Here is a 23,030-nt window from a genome sequence, read left to right on the forward strand (position 1 = left end):
TTTGGCATATGATAACCTATACAGTTATGCCATGAAAAAAAAAACATGCAAATAAAAAAAATATTATTAAGTAGCATAATTACCTATGAAAATGAAAAAAATTACCATATAAATGTAAATTTAGTTTTTAATTAAAATGTAATTTAGAATTAAAAATGTTTTATTGAGATATAATTATAACCACACAAGTAATACAAATAACATTTAACCTAAGGCGGGCGGGTGGGTCGATACAGTACTATAAAAAATTTTCATCGACCATCCGAATAAATCAGGACAAAATGAATGACCTAGAAACCTAACATCATTTGATTACGCACGCCCATTTAGAGAAAATTTCTTATAAATATGTCATAATTAGATATCGTATTGTAAATATCTAGATGACAACTCTTGATGTACAATACAAACATCTATGATCACACATGAAAAAATATCAACTGTTTTTCATTTTTACATCACTAATAACATACATAGTATTTGCACAAGTTTTTTTAGCACTGTAACAATTCAAATTATTTTTTAATAATAAGTAAAAGTAAGATCCTTAACATTATGTTTTGCGTATGTTTTATTTTGCATATTGTATTAAATAATACAGCTAAGGGTAATTGTTTTTTTCAGAACACTTGCCTAATTTTATTCATATCCTTAAGTACTCTGAAATAACTTTTAACAAAGTTATTATTATTTTCGATTTCGATTGTTCTCAAAGAAAATTAATCAAGTGAATTTTGTTTTATAATCTAGGTATGCAGCTTTCTGTCCAATTAATATGGGAGATGAATGACCTATCCCGATCACATAGAGTGAGCATTAGCTAAATCTGGAAGCATCAAGGATTGCATTACACTCTATAGTTAAAATTTGAATAGTGTTGAATTGTCGTTAGGGTTGTAAACAAGTCGAGCTGAGCCAAGCTTTGGGGTGTTCAAGCTTGTTTGATAAGATAACCGAGCTGAGCCGAGCTTAAAATGAACTAAGCTTTTGAAATGAGTGTTCAAGTTTGGTTTGGTTTATTTTTTATGAGCTTGAGTTTATTTGAAGCTTGGCTTGAGCTTGGTTCGTTTAGATATTATCAAGTTCCCAATTCAAGCTTGACTTGAGCTTGGTTCAAGCTTGGCTTGAGCTTGTTTGAGCTTTGTTCGTTTAGATGTTATCAAGCTCTCAATTCAAGCTTGACTTGAGCTTGGTTCGAGCTTGGCTTGAGCTTGGTTTGAGTTTGGTTCGTTTAGATGTTATCAAGGTCTCAATTCAGACTTGTTTGATTGTTTGAAACTTTTAATTGTTTGATTGGTTATTAAGATTGATAATTTAAATTTATTTATTTTATTTTATTTTATTTTGTTTTATTATTTATTTAGCATATTGAAAAGAATTTTATTAATAAATATTGTTCGTGAACATTGTTCATGAACGTTGTTCACGAACATTGTTCACGAACGTTATTCATGAACGTTAACGAGCTGAACACATATGTGTTCAAGCTTATTGGTTTAGCTTAACGAGCTGTTCAAGCTTGTTTGTTTAATTAATCTAATGTATATTGAACGAACATAAACAAGCTCTTACTAAGTCGAACACCAAATTTGTTCACGATTATCGTGATGAACTTTATTTTTAGGAGATATGTATCTCGAAAGAGTTATGATGAATTTATAAGATTTTTTTTAAATGAAACGGATAATTAAAAGATATTAAATTTATTATTATTTCATGGGTATTTTTTAATTTATTCTAATAATGGATGAAACTTTCTTAAGACTAAATTGACTAACTGAGTTTATCACATGTTTTTCCTAATCGTGCTTGAGAACTGCTCACTCTCTCACGGATCATTAGATTAAATCCGAAAGTGTTTGCAGTTGCTAACAGCGATCAAGATTTTTTTTCCTAATCGTGCTTGAGAACTGCTGACTCTCTCACGGATCATTAGATTAAGTCCGAAAGTGTTTGCAGTTGCTACCAGCGATCAAGATTTTTAGTTTTTTACTCCGATATAATCAGAATTCATCGCGTTCGAAAATTTCAGGCTCCCGTTAAATTCTGAGCGTAACTTTAGACCAAAGCATAAGACAAGCTCGACTCGTCAGTGCTAACTTATTAGAACCGGACTCCTCTTCAACTCATTGCTTGTCCATCCTCAGCGCTGTCCGCTGCTCTGCCGTCCCAGTGCCTCCTCATGCGCTGTCCTCCCCAAGAACCACGAGGACTCCTACTGTTGGTCAAGCAGATCAAAGGCGGTGAATACAAGGTTAGATTTCAATTTCCTTCACCACAATTTCCTCTCCAAGTTCGTTGTGGAATTCTCCTTTTTTTTTCTTTTCATCTCCGAGTTCTCCGAGCATATATTCCAATCTAGGTATTGTTGAGATGAGCTGCTTCTTCTTGTTTTTTCTTATTTTTTCTCCGAGTTCTCCAAGCATAGATGTCAATCTAGGTATTACTGTGATGACAGTGGCTAGAGGTGAGTTTTTTTTTTCTTTTGTTATCCTTTTTCCTTGGCTGTCTGGGTCTTGATCCTTCTCTATCTAGGCTGGTGTTGCGGTTACTTCACCATTTCTGATCTCCCTTGTTCGTCGCAGTTGCAGTTGGAAGAATAGCTACGTTGTTGGATTTAGGAATAATTTGGCTGGTCGAGTGGGTTATGTTTAGATACGGTAACGGGTGGAGTTGGAAGTTCGATTATAGATTCGGAGTATTGATGGGTGTAGTAACCTAGTTGCCGATCAATTGTTTCTTCTTACTGATTTGGGAGGTAGGTCCTTTCTGGTCAAATTAGATTATATCTATGCATTCATTGGTTAATGTCGGTTTCTCTTCTAGTTCAGCGTATTAGGCTTTATCCTACCGCCATAGCATATTTGGATGACGATGTATATATTGTTTGCATAAATCTTAAATATCATTTGGAAGTGCGTCTTTTCTCCTACCTCTTACATGTCAGGCTTTTGACAACACAGCAACATTGACGATGCCATAGTTTTTTGGAACATGAGAAACAAAACATAAAACCACGACTTGGAAGCTAATTTAAACTGAAAGTCAACACGACACTCAATCAACCACACCCGTTGCAAATACACAAAATTAATTCATCACACTTGAACCAAATATTTCAGCCTTTTCAGCTCCACTTATTGGAATGCTAGTATGCAGCTTAACAAGTTGGAATTGGTACACTGCACGTCTTGGAGACCTGCTTCGCCATTACCACCACCTTGAGCTTAGTTGAAGAAAGCGGAGGTGGGCAATGTCAATGGTCTTAACAAAAAATTTGTCAAAAAATGACTTTGTATGAACTATGGATCAGCGAAAATTGGAATTCTTTTTGGTTGCATCAAAGGAGTGAAAAGCCTGGAGAGGTTGCAATTTAAAATATTTTATCCATTATTATCTTTAATAATTTATCCCTTTCTGAAACATTCAACCTATATATTAACTAACTAGATTTATTTGATCTCTATTTACATCCATCTTAAAATGATATAGTTAATAGATTTTATGTTTGCTATTTTCCTTTATTTTTATCCTCTCTTTTTGGAGTTACTTAACTTTTATGTGATTTTTAATTTTGTCTCTCTTAATTCTGTGTGCATACAGTGCTTAAGGAGTTCATATGGCTGGTTTGGAGGAGCTAAAAAGGAAGTTGCAGCCCTTATTTGACTCCACAAATGCTCCCTCAGTTGCACTCTCTCTCGATCCTTGTGACTCATACACGGTGAGTGTTTGTAAATATCTTTGGATCATGCTTAAGTGGAAAACCAAAAGATAGAATGTCAAGCCTAGCTAAATTGCCATTTGGCTGATCATCTACTTGTTTAGTTATCCTTTCATATCTATCTTATGTTTTGTTGGTATGATCCACTTTATTTTATGGATTGGAATGTTGGGCTGTTCGAAGCAACATATAGAACAAGTTTAATAGACATTAAAATGAGAGAAAATAGATTGAAATGGGCTAGAGTTGTTTAATGGCAATCAATAACTACTCTAGTTAGAAATGTTGAATCATTTAGAATGGAAGATTTAAGGGTAGAGGAACTAAAAGTTTCATGAGTTCATGTGAATAAAAAAATTAATTGATTTGGATATTACTACTAATTTAATGTTTTGCATAGCTTAATAGAGGGTTAAGATTCATAAACCAATTCCAAATAGTCGGGATAAAGATGTCTTGATGATTGTAAGGTTGGCGATTTCCTCTGTTTTGTACATTAAATCAATTTAATGGGTATAAATTAATGCTTACATTTGGTTAATGTAGAAACATACTTATAAATATACTTTGACAACTGCATTTCTATATTTTTGTTTGTATGACTGATATAGAAAGAAGCCCAAAAACAAGTAAGTTTTGGGGTGTCTACAGTCATCAAGATTTTTTGGAAGGGCTTTAGATTACTGTTAAGCTCTCAAGTTTGGGATCAATTCCAAAGGCATAGGGTAATAGGTGGGAAACCTCTCAACGAGTAATATAATTGGTTTGTCACAACAACCTTAATCTTTCTTCTAATTGTGTTGTAGGAGGCTGGAAGGGAAGAAGGATCAAACTTCTTGGAATCATTGAAGGGAACTCAGAACCCCACACAGTGCCTTATGACTTGACTTTGCCTTATTCACATACACACACAACACAGCATCTTCTTAATAATAAATTAGTCTTAATTTAAGGAAAAAGGGGAATGCAATTTTCTCATAGCTGGATCTTGGTCTGGCCACCTTTCCCGCAACCACACCTACAGTTGTTCACTCTGTGCAGTCAGAATGGGTTCAGACTAGGTTGGATCGTCAGGATTGAGTTCGACTCACTCACCAGCTTGAGTGCATGGTCTGCAACCACTTGGACTTTGACCCTATAAACTCTCTCAGAATCTAGAAAATTTTGGAATTTTGGCATCAGCAATGAATTCCCTAACATGCACTCTGTAGTTAGTTGTGAATTACTAGTGTCGCCAAGCTTTGGTCTCTTCTTTCCATACATGGAATTTTATTGAAATTCTAGTTGATGATTTATGTTAAAAATTTTGTTATATATGGGGGCAGCTTTTTGAATGTTTCTAAGGAATTCTATTGTAATAGTTGAAATGCCCATTAATTTTGTGTATTACTTGGTTATACTTTGTCATATCCTAGTTGAAACGTCAGATTGTTTTTGTCTGCAATTTCATCAACTATTTCATGTTACCAAATTTGAGCTTCTTATGCTCAATTAAAACCTAATATAATCATATTGTGTATTGAGGGAGTACTGATTCCTGTGGCCTATTACTCTTCTATGTTATGTCGAAACTCTCCTTATGCCGTCATAAGCTGAAATTGCCCTATTTTGGGTCAGGTTGGCATTTTGCTGACATATGCCCCACATGACAATCTTGCAAAAAGCAGGGTAAGAGTGCGTACAATGGATCCTTCCCCGACACCCCACATGGTGGGAGCTTCGTGCACCGGATTGCTCTTTTTTATTTTTTAGTTTTTATGCCCCACATGACAATCTTTCATTGAACTTTATATTTAGGTCATATGTTACATACTCTCTCATTTGTATAATAAAATTTCTTATCTTGGTTTTCTGAAGGTTTCGGATGATGGAAATGTTAATTTATTAAGCAGATCATATGGAGTCTACAATATTAATGAGCAAGGGTTGCAAAAACGTCCAGCAGTTATAGGAAGTGAAACTGAAACTGGTGAAAAGACATACTGCTGTGCCTCTCATGAAATGCATGTTTTTGGAACCATAGGTTGTGGAGCTAGCAGTGTGGTGCAACGAGCTATTAAAGTACCAATTCATCGAATTCTGGCATTGAAGAGGATAAATGTGTTTGAAAAGGTCTGCCATTTATTTTTCTCATTGTTTACGTTTGTTAGATGTGCAATAAATATGTATTAGTTTTGCTTTACAGAATTTTATATATCCTTCAGCTGAAAATTACTATATAGGATTTTAGCCATAGGAGAACTTCAATGCTTGAATGCCTTAATGTTGATTTAGAATTTTTTATCTGTTAATTTTTTAATAATCATCAAACTAAACCTGTGCCTGAGAAGCCATATCTCAATTTTTAAATTCTCTTGTATACAAATTTGGAGTTGGATCAGGAGCTGTGGGATCTGATCAGAATTCTACTGGGATCACGGGAAACACTAGGGACACATTATAAATCGGCCACCTAAATTGAGAGAAATTGGTTCAAATTAAAGATCTACAATGGGAATTGATTGAGATCTTCCAGCAGGGCATGGGCAGAGTGAGCAGAGAAGCAATGAGTGGGAAAAACATGCTTCTCCAAGAAGTGACAAGCTTTTGAAGGTGATATGTCAGAGTTTAGTTTTAGTGGCATGTGAGAAAGATGTGAACATCTGTGGATCATGAAGATGCAAGAAGCAGATGCTACCTGATTGTGTGGGTGAGGCATGCATGGTGATGGTGGTGGTGAGGCAAGTTAAGAAATTAGGCTAGGTCTTAGTAAATTAGTTTTAAGGTTTACACTTTTAAGTTACTATTTCAATAATCATAAATCTAATTAGGTCATTAATCATCTGATTACTATAAAAATATTGTACATTTAAGTATCTTAGTGTTAATATGTAATCATAATTGTTTAATTGTGAATTATAATTTGATTAATATTAAGCTGTTAACTAACTACTAACTAGTAATGTACTATCCTATTTTTTAGCCATTGATTATTAGTATCGAATTATTATTATATTATATATTTTAATGTAATTAGATTGACTTAAAATTATCTTAGTGTTACTTAATATTAATTTTTTTATTATATTATCACGACAATTTAATAATCAGATTTTTAAATCATAGTTAAACACCATACTGTAATCAACATTTTATTATTCTAAAATGATAATAACTACTAATCATTTTTTAAATTATTGATGTTTTTAATAACAATAAACATAATAATTATATATTCTGTTTGATCTAATTAGAAAAGTTTTATTTAATCCAATGTTAGTAATTCTATTATTGATTGTATTATGAGTAATAATTTAATAGTTTTACACAATAATCAAATAGAAAAATATTGAGGCAGTTGCTATACATTTTTATACATGATTCCCCGGGACCTTGCATGGCGGGAGCTTCGTGCACTGGACTGTCTTTTTTTTAATTCATTAGTAAATATATATTAATAATTTGAAGAAGTTTTGTTAAATTTTAAAAAATTTATCACTGAAAATTTAATTCTATTTACCTTGATGTCATGTGTTTATCTTAATATGATATTACATCAAATAAAAAATTATATCAAAAATAGAGATAGAATTGTAACATTGTAAAAAAATGACAAAGCAAATTCCATAATTAGAATTCAGCATGAAATCATTGGGATTGTATTTTATTCATGAAAAAATGGATTTGGTTAGTATTTATCAAGAAATCATTACCTTTTTGGTAAGGTAATATCTAACTTTATTTTTCTTAACTTCCTATATACTGTTCTTAGCATTTAGTAAATTATACACTGTCTTTAGGTTTTCTGAAATTTTATATTCTCTCATAAACTAAACAGTTTTATTGTACTTTCAATTTTATGGGTTTTATTTTCCTTCCAACTCTGATCTCAGTGATTGATCAATATGGAAGATATCTGGGTTTTTGGCTAGTTGATACCAACACTGATTTTGATTTTGCAAACTATACTTGTGGGAGTCTTGGCGCAACAATAAAGTTGTTGTAGTGTGACCTTATGGTCACGGGTTCGAGTCGTGGAAACAACCTCTTGCAATGCATGATAAGGCTGTGTATGATGGGAGCTTGGTGCGCCGCGCTGTTCTTTAAACTATACTTGTGCATATCAGACAATCTGATATATAAGTTACAAGCTCAAGGATTTTCTGAATCAAAGATTGACTCATCTCTATTCCACAAATATAATGATGAATATATAATATTTTTTCTTATTTATTTGGATGACATCCTAATAATCGGCAATGATCACAAGGTTATCACAATTTTATTAAGTCTTCTCAATTAGGAATTTTCTACTCGAGATTTGGGTATTGTTAGTTTTTTTCTCGGTATTGAATTTATTCCATATGAGAAAAGCTATCTTCTCTCTAGCAAATATATTACTGGCTCTTCCAAAGAGCCAAAATGAATGGAGCACGTTCAGTCTCTACACCAATTGCTATAAACAACTCTACAATTCTACAACTTCTTCTCCTGCTGTCTGATCCGATTTATCGGAGCATTGTTGGTTCCTTATAATATGTCACTATCACACACCCTGATATTATCTTTGCAGTAAATCATGTTTGTCAATTCATGCATGCTCTAACTGAACAAAATTGGGATAATGTAAAAAGAATACTTTGTTATCTCAAAGTTACTATATTACATGGTCTTCTTTTATATCGTCAATCGTCTCAAGATTTATATGCCTACAGTGATGTGAATGGGCAAGTTCTCCTGAAAATAGACGCTCTACTAGTGGATATGCAATATTTCTTGAACGAAATCTTATCTCATAGAATTCAAAAAAACAACGTACAGTATCTCGTTCAAAATATAAAACTATAGCAAATACAATGTCTGAAATTATTTAGCTTCAATCACTTCTCTCTGAACTTCATCTTATATCAAATATTGCACCAAAAATTTGGTGTGATAATATTGGAGCAACGTATCTCACAGCAAATCCAATCTTTCATGCTCATACAGAACATGTGGAGATTGATTTTCATTTTGTTCGAGAGCGTGTGACGACTCAACAATTATCGGTTTCTTACATTTCTACGGACGATCAAATTGTTGATATCTTTACTAAGCTATTATCCAAATAACGTTTCAACAAGCTAGCAAACAAACTCAACATCCGAGATCTCCCGTTGAATTTGTCGGGGGTAAAAGAGACTTGTTCAATATGACTGGATCAAATCAAGGACGTAATAATTTTTTGAATAAATCTGTTTCCTAGGTCAATTGACCGAGTCCTGCAAATATGCTATAAATTATACCATCTGCACCTTAACCAGTAATTTAACAAAGTTTTAATTATTTGCCGAACACTTTCTTCATCACCTTATATATATATATAGAGAGAGAGAGATATATATATTTCCGGCAAAATGAATGGATCTGGGAGATGCTGTATGGCACACCTCATGTTTGGTTTATACATGTTTTCTGTGATTTTGAAGGAGAAAAGGCAACAACTACTTAATGAGATTCGGACCTTATGTGAAGCATCAAATTACTCTGGTCTAGTTGAATTTCATGGTGCATTTTATACGCCTGAGTCTGGACAAATCAGCATTGCTCTGGAGTATGTTGACGGAGGTTCATTTGCAGATATATTGAAATTTCAGAAAGTTATTCCTGAGGATGTCCTTTCGTGCATGGTTAAAAAATTGTTGGATGTAAGGATTACTTGTTTCAACTGTTGTTCTCATTATCTATTATTTTTGTGTTTCAGCAATTTGTGTTCATCTTCTAGATGTTTCCACTTTAGAGTCTAAACTACTTGCACGGAGTAAGACGTTTGGTGCATAGAGATATAAAGCCGGCCAATTTGCTTGTAAGCCTCAAAGGGGAGACAAAGGTCACAGATTTTGGTGTCAGTGCCGGTTTAGATAATTCAGTGGCTATGGTATGTTATTTGCATTGCATTGATGCATATTATTGTCACGTTTTTTACATTTTTTGATTCTTTGAAACAAGAATCAACTGTCTTGTTCCTCTCTTACTATTGTGGATGGAGCTTGAGAAGAGAATAAACATAAAATATCTGTTGTTTCTTTGCCAGTGTGCTACTTTTGTGGGCACAGTCACATACATGTCACCTGAGAGAATACGAAATGAGACCTATTCCTACGCTGCAGACATTTGGAGCCTTGGATTAACCATCCTTGAATGCGGTAGTGGAAAATTCCCATACAGTGCAAATGAAGGGCCTGCAAATCTAATGCTTCAGGTCAATACGATTTCATTTTCTCTTTTCTGCTGCATTTTTCCTCATGCTTATCATTTATCAAATTACTTTTTTTTTAATGTTCTTCGCACTTTGCGCATATAAATACAAATGCTAATTATATAAAATCAAATCACATAATTATGATAATAGTAAATCAAAATTAAAAATAATTTTAATTTTAAAATTTATTAAAAATGATACCAGAATTAATATATTATTATTTTAGAGTAATTTGAAATTGGTTGAACATCGTTTGGTTAAAAAATATTTTATAGTTTTAATTATATTTGATTTTTTTTTTTCAGAAAGTGACAATTTGCAAATTGGATGAATGGATTCCATGAAATATAATTAATTCAATATTAAGAATTGCTTAATATCTAAATATGAATTTGATTTTCACAAAATTTAATTGATAAATTCTATAATAATATATAAAGAATATATTACCAAAGGCAAGTTTATGGGTAATGACAAACTATGAATATTTTTTAATTCTAATTACTTACAGTGTTACATAAATAGTTTTTTGATTAAAAATTTAGAATATAGTGTTGAAAATACTTTATAGAAAATAAAATATATTCAGTTGAATTAAAACATGTTTTTTTTTTGAGAAAGAATGACAATATATGAAATGGATGTTGAAGATTGAGTGAGGAAAGGGATTAACATGAGACAACGGTGACGCTTAGTGGTTGTGGGTTGTTTAACGCCTGTTCCAGTTGCTTCCTCGACAAGCAACCACACCCTTCGAGGGAAATAAAAGCAATGTTAGAAAATAAATATAAGAAATCAGGAACATACAATTTTGTCAACCTGTTATATCTCAGATCAGCATTTATAGTGCTTCATGTTCAAGAACAATGTTGGCATGGAAGGAATCAGCTTTGTTTGTCATTTCATCATTGTTAACTTCTTTGGGTCTTAGGAAAAACAACATTACTTTTAGAAGAAATTGTAGGAATCATTGGACTATCCAAATTGGTGATTTAATTACTTGCACTTTGAGTATTCATCAGCTGGTTGATTCACACCTTTGCTCTCTTTCCGTTGGCTAGCAGTTGCACTATCAACTTGCCATTTCCTACTTATACTCAGATCAGTGGAGTATGAAGTTAGGGTAAGTTATGTTCTCTTGGAGCAATTGCATCTTAAGTTTCCTTGCCTCTATATTGAAGTGTGTGTTGGGTACGACATACTGTGGATGTGCACTGTTCATCCATCTTAGCATTGCACAAATCAAGTCGACCACCTTCCTCTCAGATCTGAGCCCTAACAAGTAGCAAGCAGCCATTAGAAAGAGAAACGGTGGAGATTATGGTGGCAAAAAAAGGTGGTGTTTGTGAGAGGGGAGACTGTTGAGTCTTCCAACATCACCATTCTTGTCTCAACATTGTCTGCTCAATCTTCATCTTGGTTATAGTCTCTTTGGCTTCAAAGGCTCAAGCCAGTTGAGCTACCTGACAACCTCCACTTTATTAAAATCAATAGCCTTCTTAGTCCTAGGTTTAAAAGAAATAACATAGAAATAGCTTGTATATATGAATTGAGATAATGCAATATGGCAATAACCGCTGTTTGTTATGTTCTATCATTTTTTGTGGTTGCCTTTAGGGACCTTATTCCACCATTGAGCACTCTGCAAGTTCATATCATTAGTATTATGCCTGTAGTTTCTTTAAAATATTACTTTGGAAAAGCTCTAGACTTTCTATGAAAGGGTGAATATACATTTATTCTTCCAACACATCCAAGAAGTATACACACCTTTGCAAAATTTGATATTGCATGTATATCATTGTTAATCTACAAATCTCTCATAAATACCATTGGTTTAAATTAAACTTAAGTTAATGGTATTTGGTTAAAATTATATTCCCAAAACATTATTATTATATTTTTTAAAAAATTGTTTTTTTTTTTCCTCTTTTCTCCCTATCTTTATTTTGCATTCTATTTCATTTTAATCATATTTTTCATATTCAATGCCCTCCTAAAATATTCAAATGCCTTTTCAAATATTGAAGAAAAATTTAGTAAGAATATAGATAAATGATCAAATGCACTTCATATAGTGTTTAAAGCTAAATGACAACATTATCGATTATAACCATTTTAATCCTATTTCAAGAAAAAAACACTCTAATGGTATAAATTCAATATTTTAAATTTTACAGTGATATATTTGCAAAATTAAAATTTAGTAGGATATATGCAAAATAGTATATTTGTAAAGGCATGGAATTTTTACTTGTTTTAAAGGAAACAATAGATGCTTAGAAACCTCAATTTTCATTTATTACACCTGTAGTGGGCTTACGAGCAAGGACATGCTTACAATTTGTGCAAATTCAGCAAGGATATGTTTGTACCTTTTGGTGATGGATTTGGCTGAAGCTTGTATATCTCTTTCCTGTCTTATATTCTTAGATCTTGTATGATCCTTCACCCACACCTCCAAGAGATTCATTTTCACCTGAATTTTGCTCATTTGTCGATGCTTGTCTTCAAAAGGATTCTGATGCACGACCAACAGCTGAGCAGGCAAGAGAACCTTATATTTTGTTTTTGAATCACGTTCAGTGCTTTAATATATTATATCTTCTCAGTTCATAGAGATGCAAAAGGTACTTATGTCATGGCATATTGACTCACACAAAGCAATCATTCTCTAGTATCGTAAAATGACATTATGACGTAAATAACCCGGTGAAACTTCAGTGGTTGACAGTTGTTCATTGATAATTTAGCATCCATATAATTTGCACAAATTGGGGAATTAAAGAGAAAACAATAACAAGTTATTAAGTTATTGTCCCTGACTGTTTTTCTAGTTTTTTAAGTGGCTCATTGCCATTGAATTTTATGAAAAGTGGGTGGACATCAAATTGTGGTTTTGACAGTGTAATTTGTTTTTTCTATTCTGTGGCAAATGTAACAGGGTTTCACAGTGAGAAAAGGAGAAATGGAAGAGAAGAGGACACAACAAAATTAAAAATAAAAGCCTAAGCACACAAGTATAAATATAAGGCAAACAAGAAATCTAATTTTTAAATTTTAGATTTGTGAAATTTGGTTTTGGTCAAATCCTCTTTTCTAGGATTATGGGTATTTAAGGTGTCTTTGAAGATGGTAATTGCCTTTTTAGGAGTATAACCAAGATTTGGTAGAAGTTTTATTAGATGGTCGCTTTATAATTTGAAGTTGTTTCGGTGCTTTTTGATTGAGTCATTTAGGTAGGTATAATCTATTTCTTTCTTTGATTGTTCTCAGTTCATTTTTAATTTTGTTTGGGTTTGTTTTAAAAGTAACAAAATTCTTTTTGCGTGATATTGTTCTTGTTTGTGAGTTTGTATAGATAGTTGTCTTTAGTACCATGGCAATAGAGGTGTAAGTTTGGCCAAACTACTTGTGTTCCGACTTGGCATATTTAGTGTTGTGTTTATCCCAACTTCAATGCAAACAAGTGGGGTCGCCCAAAGCACAACACTAGAAGCAGGTTTGTGCCGAATGTGGGGGTGACGGCCCATAGGCTCAAGCAAGGCCAGGTCGACATGAGATCGGGCTTGGTAGGGTCTACCGATAAAGTCTAGCCAAACCTTTTTTCTTTTGTAAAATATTAACACTGTATATAAATATTAAATATTCTAATAATATTTGATAAAAATTGCCAATTTTATTAATATTTATTCTGATTTTTTTTTTTTAGTAATTTTTCAAAATAAACTCTCATGGGTTGTTCTAATCAACCCAGGCCCAAGCCTGGCTCGTTGATGCCTCATCAAAAAGGCTCCACATTAACATGGAAGTTATAAGAACACTTTAATGATCTAGCTATCCAGGTTTCACATATATCCAAGACTATTATTTAGATATTTTTATCTTTGATATGAACCATTACCAACATTTTTTGCCCCTAAGAAGCTAATATTTAACATATTGGTTGAGGTGGATGTGATTGTATGTTTTAAGTGGCATGAAGAGTTTTTATTTATTCTGTATATTTTTTCTTGTTCACAATAGTACAATGTTCAATAACTATCATTTGTGCTATCTGACATATATATCTTTTCTTTTGGCTTCTTTCAAAAAAATGTATGAGGCAGCAAGGAAGACCATTTACATCTAGTAGATTTGCCCATAATAATTAGCTAGATATCAATGAGAGAGTATAAATGAAAACAGATAGAGGACTTTTTCTTTGACCTCTATGCCCTAGTGCAAGTTTTATTTTTACTCTTTCATGAGCTCAATCTCAAGGCACCTCTCTGTAAGAGATGTCAAAGTATGATTGTTTTTGTTGTCAAGAGATTGATTACGTTCTTGAAGATTTTATTTGTGTTATTTCCTAATGCTTATATTTACATAATGAATTTGGAACAAGAATTGTAATATTTGTGGAAACCTCTTCAACTTTTACTAAAGGAAGAAAATCTAAAATTAAGTGGAAGTCATTTGAAAAGACATAGTTAATTAAGATAGAAAATGTGAGAATGTAAATCAATATCTAGAGATGAACTACAGTGAGTTTGGTGTATCTGCAAAATCTAGTAATGTCCACTAATTGAAACTTACAATGTGAATGGATTTTTTTTTGTATCTTTTATCTTTTGAAGCATGCTTTGGAATTTATTACTAATTTTCTAGATAAGCATGCAGAGTTGTCTTTGAAAACACGTGTGAATTTCATTAACATATATTATAAACTGAAAATTCTTCACCTCTCACGTTGTGTTCTTTTTGGTCTTACTCACAAGAGTTCTTTTTGTTTTGTTTGTTTGCTTTCATACTTTGATGTGCAAATTCTAAAATCCATTCATTTAGTTTGATGAATGCTGCTATATTGGTATTCCTTTAAACTAAATTCATGATTTTCTGCACTTTCAAAGGCATGAAGTTTTTACATTTTACATATCACTCTTTAATTCCACCTACACAAGTGCTGAAATAAAATCCTCAGATAAATGAGACAAGAAAAGACTTATATTTCTCACGTTTAGATTATTGAAGGTGGTAGTAACAGTATTAATGTCTCACAGAAGGTGTGTCTATTTATCTTGATTGACAAAAGTTTACATGCTGATAGTGTTCTGTTTTCCAGCTTTTATCACATCCATTCATCAGAAAGTATGAGAATGCTCGTGTGAATTTACGGGAATATGTTCGAAGTGTTTTTGATCCAACTCAGAAGCTGAAAGAAATAGCTGATGTAAGTTTATTGATCTCTTAAAAATTCAAATATTTCTTGGGTTCTCATAAGCCGGAGATTTGACCTGGCTGACAATATGGTATTGAATGTTTCTTTTTGATGGATTGTATTGGATAATCCATTATGCTGCTGCGTGGAAGCCTTTTTGTGCATCTATGAAATGCCCTTGCTCATTCTTTATATAGACACATAGGATGTTGATAGCCTATAGAACCATCTTTTGTTTAGCTTTTCTGAATCAAGGGTTGATTACAAAATGTCAGTTTATTTTTTATGATGATTTATTTGCAAATTTGGCAGATGCTTTCTGTGCACTACTACTTACTTTTTGACGGGCCTGATGAGCTTTGGCAGCATATGAGAACATTTTATACTGAAAACTCTAGCTTCAGGTAATTCTTAAAAAAATTTCATTTAGATTTTTAATTTGTAGTTATTCTCCATAATAAATTCTTATTTTCATATCCATGAATTATCTAATGCGTAGTATGTTTAGTCGGCATATGCACTTATTGCATACTCCCCAATCCCCATATATATTTACCAAATTTCATATGCACTTTGCACCATACATTAGTAGAATGGATGACAGGGTATTATCAGTCAGTGAAAGCAAAGTTATATGCCCGGTTCCTTCTGAAAATTGGATTTTTTTAAACTCCCATTTCTTATCCTTGATATTTTTATTAGTTTAAATGTACAGGTTTACCCACACGATGCTACTTTTTTTAGATAGATATATATGTGCTTCATCAAATTAACCCAACAATGCTTAAGGATCTTCTGTGAGTTGAAATAACTGTCTTCCTTTAATGGGGTGTCACTCCTACAAAGATGGATTTGGGCAAAGCCATCACATGGGAGGGTAATTCCTCGGTTTTTGTTGGGATTCGAATTCTGCAAATATGCCATGTGATAACTAACTTGGTTATGCCCGGGGCTGGGCATAGCATTTATGAATATGATGAAAGGTGGCACCACGGTAGTGTTTTCTTAATTTTATGCATGGGCATATTTCTGCAAGTTAACTACTCTCTCTAACCTAAGTACCTCATAGATAAACATTAAGGTAATTTACCCTATCCATGATAGTAAAAGTCTAAATCTGTAATGCCAAATTTTGAATTGTATCTGTATGGATGTTAGAACGTCTTCTGCTTGTATAACCTAGACTTGAGATTTGTAGATGAGTCTCATGCAAAATACAAATATTTCTAATTTGAAGCTTTGAACGACTGCAGAATGGGCATGACGTAGGTACTCCACTTATTTTGAAATCCCCTAGTCAATGAACAATGTACTAGTACATTCAAAAATAAGTTCATTTAGGTGATGTTTGCAAGCATAGAGACATGCTTGTGCTATTGATTATATTCTATCTTCATGTATTGTTTACCTTTTCCTATTTAAGAAACAAGGGCGTAACTTTTTATGCCCATCAACAAGATTTAAAAGCATTGAGGGCTCTTTCACTCCTTGTCAGCTTCTCTGGAAAGGATTACGTTGGGCAAAATGATATATTTACAACTCTATCAGACATAAGGAGAAAATTGGCCGGGCATCGTCCACAAGAGAAAATTGTTCATGTGGTGGAAAAACTTCAATGTCGTCCACATGAGCAAGATGGAGTTGCCATTCGGGCATCAGGATCATTTATCCTCGGCAACCACTTCCTTATATGCGGAGACGGTGTTCAAGCGCAAGGAATGCCCAGCATCCAAGAAGCACCACCAGATGTTGACAGGAAGCGTGTGGGAACCTTTTATGAGCAATTTATCATGGAACCAGGGACTTCCATCGGTAGCTTCTTGATAGCTAAGCAAGAACTCTACATACTGCAGGCCTAGAGAGAGTAAAAAAGAATTCTGTTAGACCTAATTGCTTAGTTATTACATATACTTGAAAGGGAGGATAACTAGCTTTGTCAAGCTTTTCCTATGTATCTTGCAGCTGATTTCACGACAGAAGTTGTAGCTCTACATGATGATCAAATTCAGAGCCCAGTAATTATGGTGATAAGAAATTGCATAAAAGTTATTCAACTATGTGATGTTATTAGTTTTCTCTAAGTGTATTACTGCAATCAAATACATAGAATTATTAATCATATTTAGTTTTCGCTTTTGTTATACACCTGTATTTGCCTATTATTATGGTGACTTTTGCCTTTAACTGATCTCTGATGAATATAATATGTATAGACAGCGTAGTTGTTTATGACATATCATATTAAAATATTTAGCACGCACATATTACTTCTCTTTTCATCATCATGCAGTTTGTCTCATCTTTAAAATTTATTCAGGAATTTTTTTTTTTGCCTTAAAATACATAGGCATGTTGCTTGCATGTGTTTTTATGTTTACGTTGCCTTAACTAGTCAATGAAATACAAGGTGTTCATATTTTATATCATATTAAAATATTATTGTTATTATTATTTCATAATTGAGGTGTACGGATTTTCCCAGACGAATTCTTTTAGCTTTTTCAATGTGCATTTTGTTACACTCTTTAAGTCATATATATCAAAATGCTGTTTTATATGAAAGAACCTGAAATCAATATACCCAACTTTGGTTTTATTTGATTATTATAAATCACATGTGAAGCTTTGGTAGTAAACATATAAACTACCAAAATCTTATCCAGTTTTTAAATAGGATATAATTATTTGAAGATAGCCATATTGATTCTGTTATCATAAATAAAGACATTTCTTATTTTTGACAATGGAATTTTGTTGACCATGCAATTTGAAGATAGCAACTACAAGCACACTTCTTACCGACTTTAATATTTGTTTATGTAGTAGATGGAGTGTAAACATGAATGTATGATATCTTTGATATAATGACTAAGATCGATTGTCAAGAATTGATTGTTTGAGATTTAATTCGTCATGCACTGAACGTTTATGTATTTATATTTATCTCTTTTCATATCATGGGATGGGATGGGATGATATTAAAGAGTTGGGAAGATAATGACTATTTAGGTGAACAAAAAATTAATTAAATTGAATTAACTAAATTTAGAAGTTGAATTTAGTTAATTTGATTTTTTTAATATAGGTTAAATCGATTAAATTCGGTTTGATTCCATTTTAAATTTTACAAATTGATTAAATCGAAACAGTCAACTCATATATATTTGAATCAAAATATAACTTGATTGGTAAAATAGACTGATTGGATGATTGGATTACTCAATATCAATTGATAAAATCATTAGTCTATTAATCAATTAATTTGATAATCGATTAAATTAATTGGTTTTATGTCAGTTTAGTTTATTCAATTTTAAAAATAATATTCCATCGGTTTAATTTGTAAAAAAACGAATTAATTGAATTCAATTTGTTCGGTTTTAATAGTAATGTTGTTTATCGATAAACAAAATTCAATTTAATCTATCTAGATTTATTCGATTCGATCGCCAAATACTTTCATTCGTATTTTTTTTTAACAAAATATGTTTGTTTAGTTAGTAATTTTTTTTAATTATATATTTTTAAAAGAAAATATATTAAAGGTTATAAAGACAAGAAATAAATATTTATAGTATTCATTTCTAATAAATTTAAATAGGTTAAAAAATCTAATATTAAATAATTATTTTATATCTATTTTAAATTTGATTTTCTAAAAAAATAAACAAATAATACAATAACACATATCATTATCTTTGAAATCATTGTCCATATAAGTCCTCTAACATTAAAAAAAAATTATCCCGGACTATAATGTAGTGATAAGACATTTAAGTTATCACTTAAGTATTCTGGGTTGCTCAACATGAGTACTTCTTGATTTATTCTGATCATAGGTGAAAAAATTACGAAGAATTAGACCGGTAAAAAAAAATTATATTATGCCGTTGTTACTAAAGTCAAAATCACTAAGCTCTTTTGAAATGAAAAAAAAAATAGTTACCAAAATACAAAATGAGTTACAATGTAACAATTTTTCATTAACATATCTAAGAACTCCTAGAAAAAAATGAATTAAAAGTAAAGAATTATGCATCATCAAGCGTGATTAATTATTTTCCTATTTTTATTATTTTCTACGAGTGCTCATCGTTAAGCAGGAGTGTGACTTGTTTCTATTTCTTTTAAATAAAATATGAAAACAGGAGCATGTGGCTGTTTATTATTTTTTATTCATTAAAACCGGCGTGTGATCTCTCTCCTTCCACAGGATCCATCTGGATCTCGTGGCGATTACAATTCCATTGCATTCAGTTATAGTCTATTAGCATGTTTTCTATTATTGAGTTCATAAGATTTTCGAATTATTGTTTAGAAAATAAATTCCATCAGGATCTGCTCAGGACATAGCTGGAACGTGTCGCATTAAGCAACGATAGAATTCTGACAAAATCACATGAGGACCATCTAAAATTTCTTAATTTATCACTTTATAAATGATAAAGTGGGAAGTACAGGGTCAAGCGTATAACCTTTTATTGTAACACATCCAAGCACAACAATTTCTCTAGCTTCATACACCAGCTCAACACTTACGTAGGTATCTCCCGATCACGAGGTTTGATTTTTTTTACCCGGTTTCGTATTCATGAATTTTTAGTTATTTTTTAAGGTTTTTTTTATAGGGATTTAGAAAGATTGTTCCGGATCAGTGGGAGTTTGCCAACGATTGCTTTCGCAGAGGCAAAAAGTGCCTCTTTCCAATACCAATACCAATATATCGAGTTCAAACATTGACATAAAGTGAGAAAAAACCCGATTTCGTCCCTCTAGTTCATTCCTTATGCCAACTTAGTCCATGTTCTTTTTCATATGCTAAATACATCCCTTATTTTTTAAAAAATATCTCAAAATCATCCCTCCTTTTATTTAAACAATAGTTACTAACGGAGGAATGTCTTATTTCCTAAAATTCAATCTAGAATCCTAATTATACTCGTTCTCCGACCCCCACTTTTTCGTGAGATTCTCTCAAAATCTTCTTAAACCATTGATTTTTGCATGTTTAAATTTGTGTTTCAAAATTGAGCCTGGGATGAAGTCTCATCCATTCATAGTCTCCGACATAAAATTTATGTAAAACCTTTTGTTGTTTCAAATTGTCATGTGTGTTGCGTTCTGAGTTTAGACAGAGAGCTAGCGTTAGAACCCGTATTATAAAGTCTCAACCTCCGAAATTCCTCTTGTTAGCCACCGCCACTTTGTTTCTGTGCCACGTGTTAAATTTGCACCGCTCGCTACTCTTTCGTTGTGGCTAGGTTTGTATTGGGACTCTATTTTTCTTTTTTCACTGTTTTCTTTCCCTTTTTATTGGCAAATTTGACTGTTTAATATATATATTCAAGAAAAGAAATGAGTTGGAAGTGAGAAAAATTGTAAGAAAATTATGGCGATTTGAAGAAGTTATATAGGGGAAAGGTGTAAAAATATGACTTTTTTATTCTTGATTTTTAGCTTTACTTGGGTCCCATCAAAGTATGTGGCATAAATAAGTACATGATTGGCTTCAATTCAAAGTTTATTTTCATAATGTCATAATTACGAAGGTTCCGTCGATTTTATTTCCTGCTATTGGTACACTGTTTTGTTTTTCCAAGTTATTGCTACTTTGTATATATTCTCATTCCTAAATTTTAAATTTATGAGAATCATTTTGTTTATGTATGATACGGATGAAGTTGGGGGCATGAGAGTAATTAGGGAAGAAGGGAGGGCCATTTTGGTCTTTGGAGAGAGGGAGGGTTTAGGTTTTAGTGGAGGGCACTATTCACGGGAGAAGGGGGCTCGTCTCGTGTTTTTGGGTCATCCGCCAAGAGGACCCTCTTCCTCCCTCCTCGCCGGCGCCGATGCCGGTCGTCGGTCGACTCCTCCCACCATCTCTCTTCTTCCTTCTTCTCTGGACACACGGCGGCTACCACGAGTAGAGGGGCTGGATGCTTGGGTCTTCCGTCGCCGCCGAGCACAGAGGTTTTGAGCTACTGCCGTCGCCCGTTTTGCAGACGACCCCACCCTCGACGTCACTCCTACTCAACGTATCTGGCACCGACCATCTCCGGCCAACGAGGCCACCCTTTCTTTTCTCTCCCCTCTCCTCTCTTCCTCTCCCAGCTGGCGTCCGCCGCAGCATCTAGTGGCTGCCATCGCAGTCGGTCGCCAGGACACGCCTCACCGTCGCCTCCCACCTCCGACAGCCAGCCGCCGCACCTCCTCCTCTCCTCTTCCTCGTCTCCTTCCCCCCTCCGGGGCTGACACCACCGAGGAGCAACGTCGTTGCCTCTAGCAGTTGTCGTTGCTATCTCCGGCGACCACCATTGTAGCCGCCCCCCGACGACCACCGCCACCGCCGTCTCCAGCGGTCACTACAGCGTTCTCCGGCGGCCACCGCCTCACCACCTTTGGCGGTCATCGCTGTCGTCACCTCTAGGGACTGCCACAACCGCCTCTAACGGCCAACCTTGCCGCTTCCAGCGGCAGTCGCCACATGTCGTCATCACCCTCCGGGCAGCCATCACCCAGATATTTATGTTTTGTATTATGTATTTGATGCGGCCTGCGAGCCAATAGAGTGGTTGGTCTGCAGGCCATTATTGTATTCCGACCTTCGTGCCCCTAGTCCGGCCTACAAGCCAATGCTGTAGCTAGACCGCACGCCGTTCTGCGGATCCATATCGTGTTCGACTTCGAGCCACTGGATCCAACTACTCATTTGGTGGACATCTATCTACTCTCCAGGGTCGTGACGACTCGATTCGCATCATGACCAGCTCACCGATCCATCCGAGGACGCTCCTCCGGGGCCAGGATACGTCACCGTACTCGTCTTGTATTTATTTAGTTCTCTCATTATTCAGCAACTTATATATTCGTGGGTCCTGCCTCGAGCATCGGGGTACCAGAGACCGGGGTGACCCGGTCGTTGGCTGCAAGAAGTGTTGACTAGAGGACATTGGACGACTTGGTCAACACATGAGACATTCCACCATCCGGGTCATTGAGATGCAGTCAACATTCCATACATGTCACACCGGCAGGTTCATCTTCTCAGCTTCCCGACAGGAACATATTTGGCGCCGTCTGTGGGAACTTCGCCTGATCTGGAACGTGGAGACGGAAGACGCCGGAAAATTTTGCTATATTCATGACCTTGGTGGGTTTCGACGAGCATATCATATTCGCTTCACGCCACGAGTATTCGGGAGTCGAGGAATTGAATCAGATCCTCTGCTGGTCGACAGGTCAGTTTTTCCGTTATATTCCCTCTTTCAGTTATATGATCTGTCATAGTTCCTCGATTGAGGACCCCCGAGCCAATTAGTCGGGTGTGTATTTATCTGAGCCACGAGCTTGATGTTAAAGACCCCTAAGTCGATCGACCGGGTGTGTATTTATCTGAGCCATGGGCTCGATGTCGAAGACCCCCGAGCTGATCAGCGGGGTGTGTATATTATCTGAGCCACATGCACGATGTCGAAGACCCCCCGAGCCGATCGACTGGGTGTGTATATTATATTAGAGCCACGGGCTCTAGAAGTCGAAGCGATAACTATAAAAACCCCGCCTTGAAGACCGTCGAGCGGCGACGTTAAACCCTAGAGTCGAAGCGGCGACTATAAAAATCCCGCCTTGAAGACCGTCGAGCGGCGACGTTAAACCCTAGAGTCGAAGCGGCGACTATAAAAACTCCTCCTTGAAGACCATCGAGTGGCGACGTTAAACCCCAGAGTTGAAGCGGCAATTATAAAACCCTACCTTGAAGACCGTCAAGCGACAACGTTAAACCCAGGTCTCCACTGACGATCGAGCGGTGACCTTAAATCCGTGCCTTCACCGACCAGCTTATCAGAGCATGTATCACTCCCGTTCGGTGTCGAGTGGTCTTCACTGGT

General features: G+C 34.5%; 1 protein-coding gene across 2 annotated transcripts; it reads left to right on the forward strand.

The window, feature by feature from the left end:
• Nucleotides 1-2,081: 2,081 nt before the first annotated feature.
• Nucleotides 2,082-17,266, forward strand: LOC122029304 (mitogen-activated protein kinase kinase 3-like). Of its 2 annotated transcripts, none has more exons than XM_042588239.1 (10): nt 2,082-2,254; nt 3,604-3,721; nt 5,579-5,833; nt 9,169-9,387; nt 9,480-9,617; nt 9,774-9,941; nt 12,375-12,488; nt 15,046-15,153; nt 15,454-15,545; nt 16,637-17,266. In XM_042588239.1, the coding sequence occupies exons 2-10, from the start codon at nt 3,620-3,622 to the stop codon at nt 16,998-17,000; spliced, it is 1,560 nt and encodes a 519-aa protein (XP_042444173.1). In that variant the 5' UTR covers nt 2,082-2,254; nt 3,604-3,619; the 3' UTR covers nt 17,001-17,266. The 2 variants fall into 2 exon arrangements, with proteins under 2 accessions (XP_042444173.1, XP_042444174.1); XM_042588240.1 differs by having other exon boundaries at nt 5,614-5,833.
• Nucleotides 17,267-23,030: the final 5,764 nt, after the last annotated feature.

Source organism: Zingiber officinale, chromosome 10B (assembly GCF_018446385.1).
Source record: "Zingiber officinale cultivar Zhangliang chromosome 10B, Zo_v1.1, whole genome shotgun sequence".
NCBI lineage: Eukaryota > Viridiplantae > Streptophyta > Magnoliopsida > Zingiberales > Zingiberaceae > Zingiber > Zingiber officinale.

Excerpts from the sequence above, each read along its gene's own strand:
- LOC122029304 (XM_042588239.1), top strand. The coding sequence starts at position 3,620 with ATGGCTGGTTTGGAGGAGCTAAAAAGGAAGTTGCAGCCCTTATTTGAC. Across the intron at positions 9,942-12,374 it reads CTGCAAATCTAATGCTTCAG|ATCTTGTATGATCCTTCACC; the intron begins GTCAATACGATT and ends TTATATTCTTAG. Across the intron at positions 15,546-16,636 it reads ACTGAAAACTCTAGCTTCAG|CTTCTCTGGAAAGGATTACG; the intron begins GTAATTCTTAAA and ends ACTCCTTGTCAG.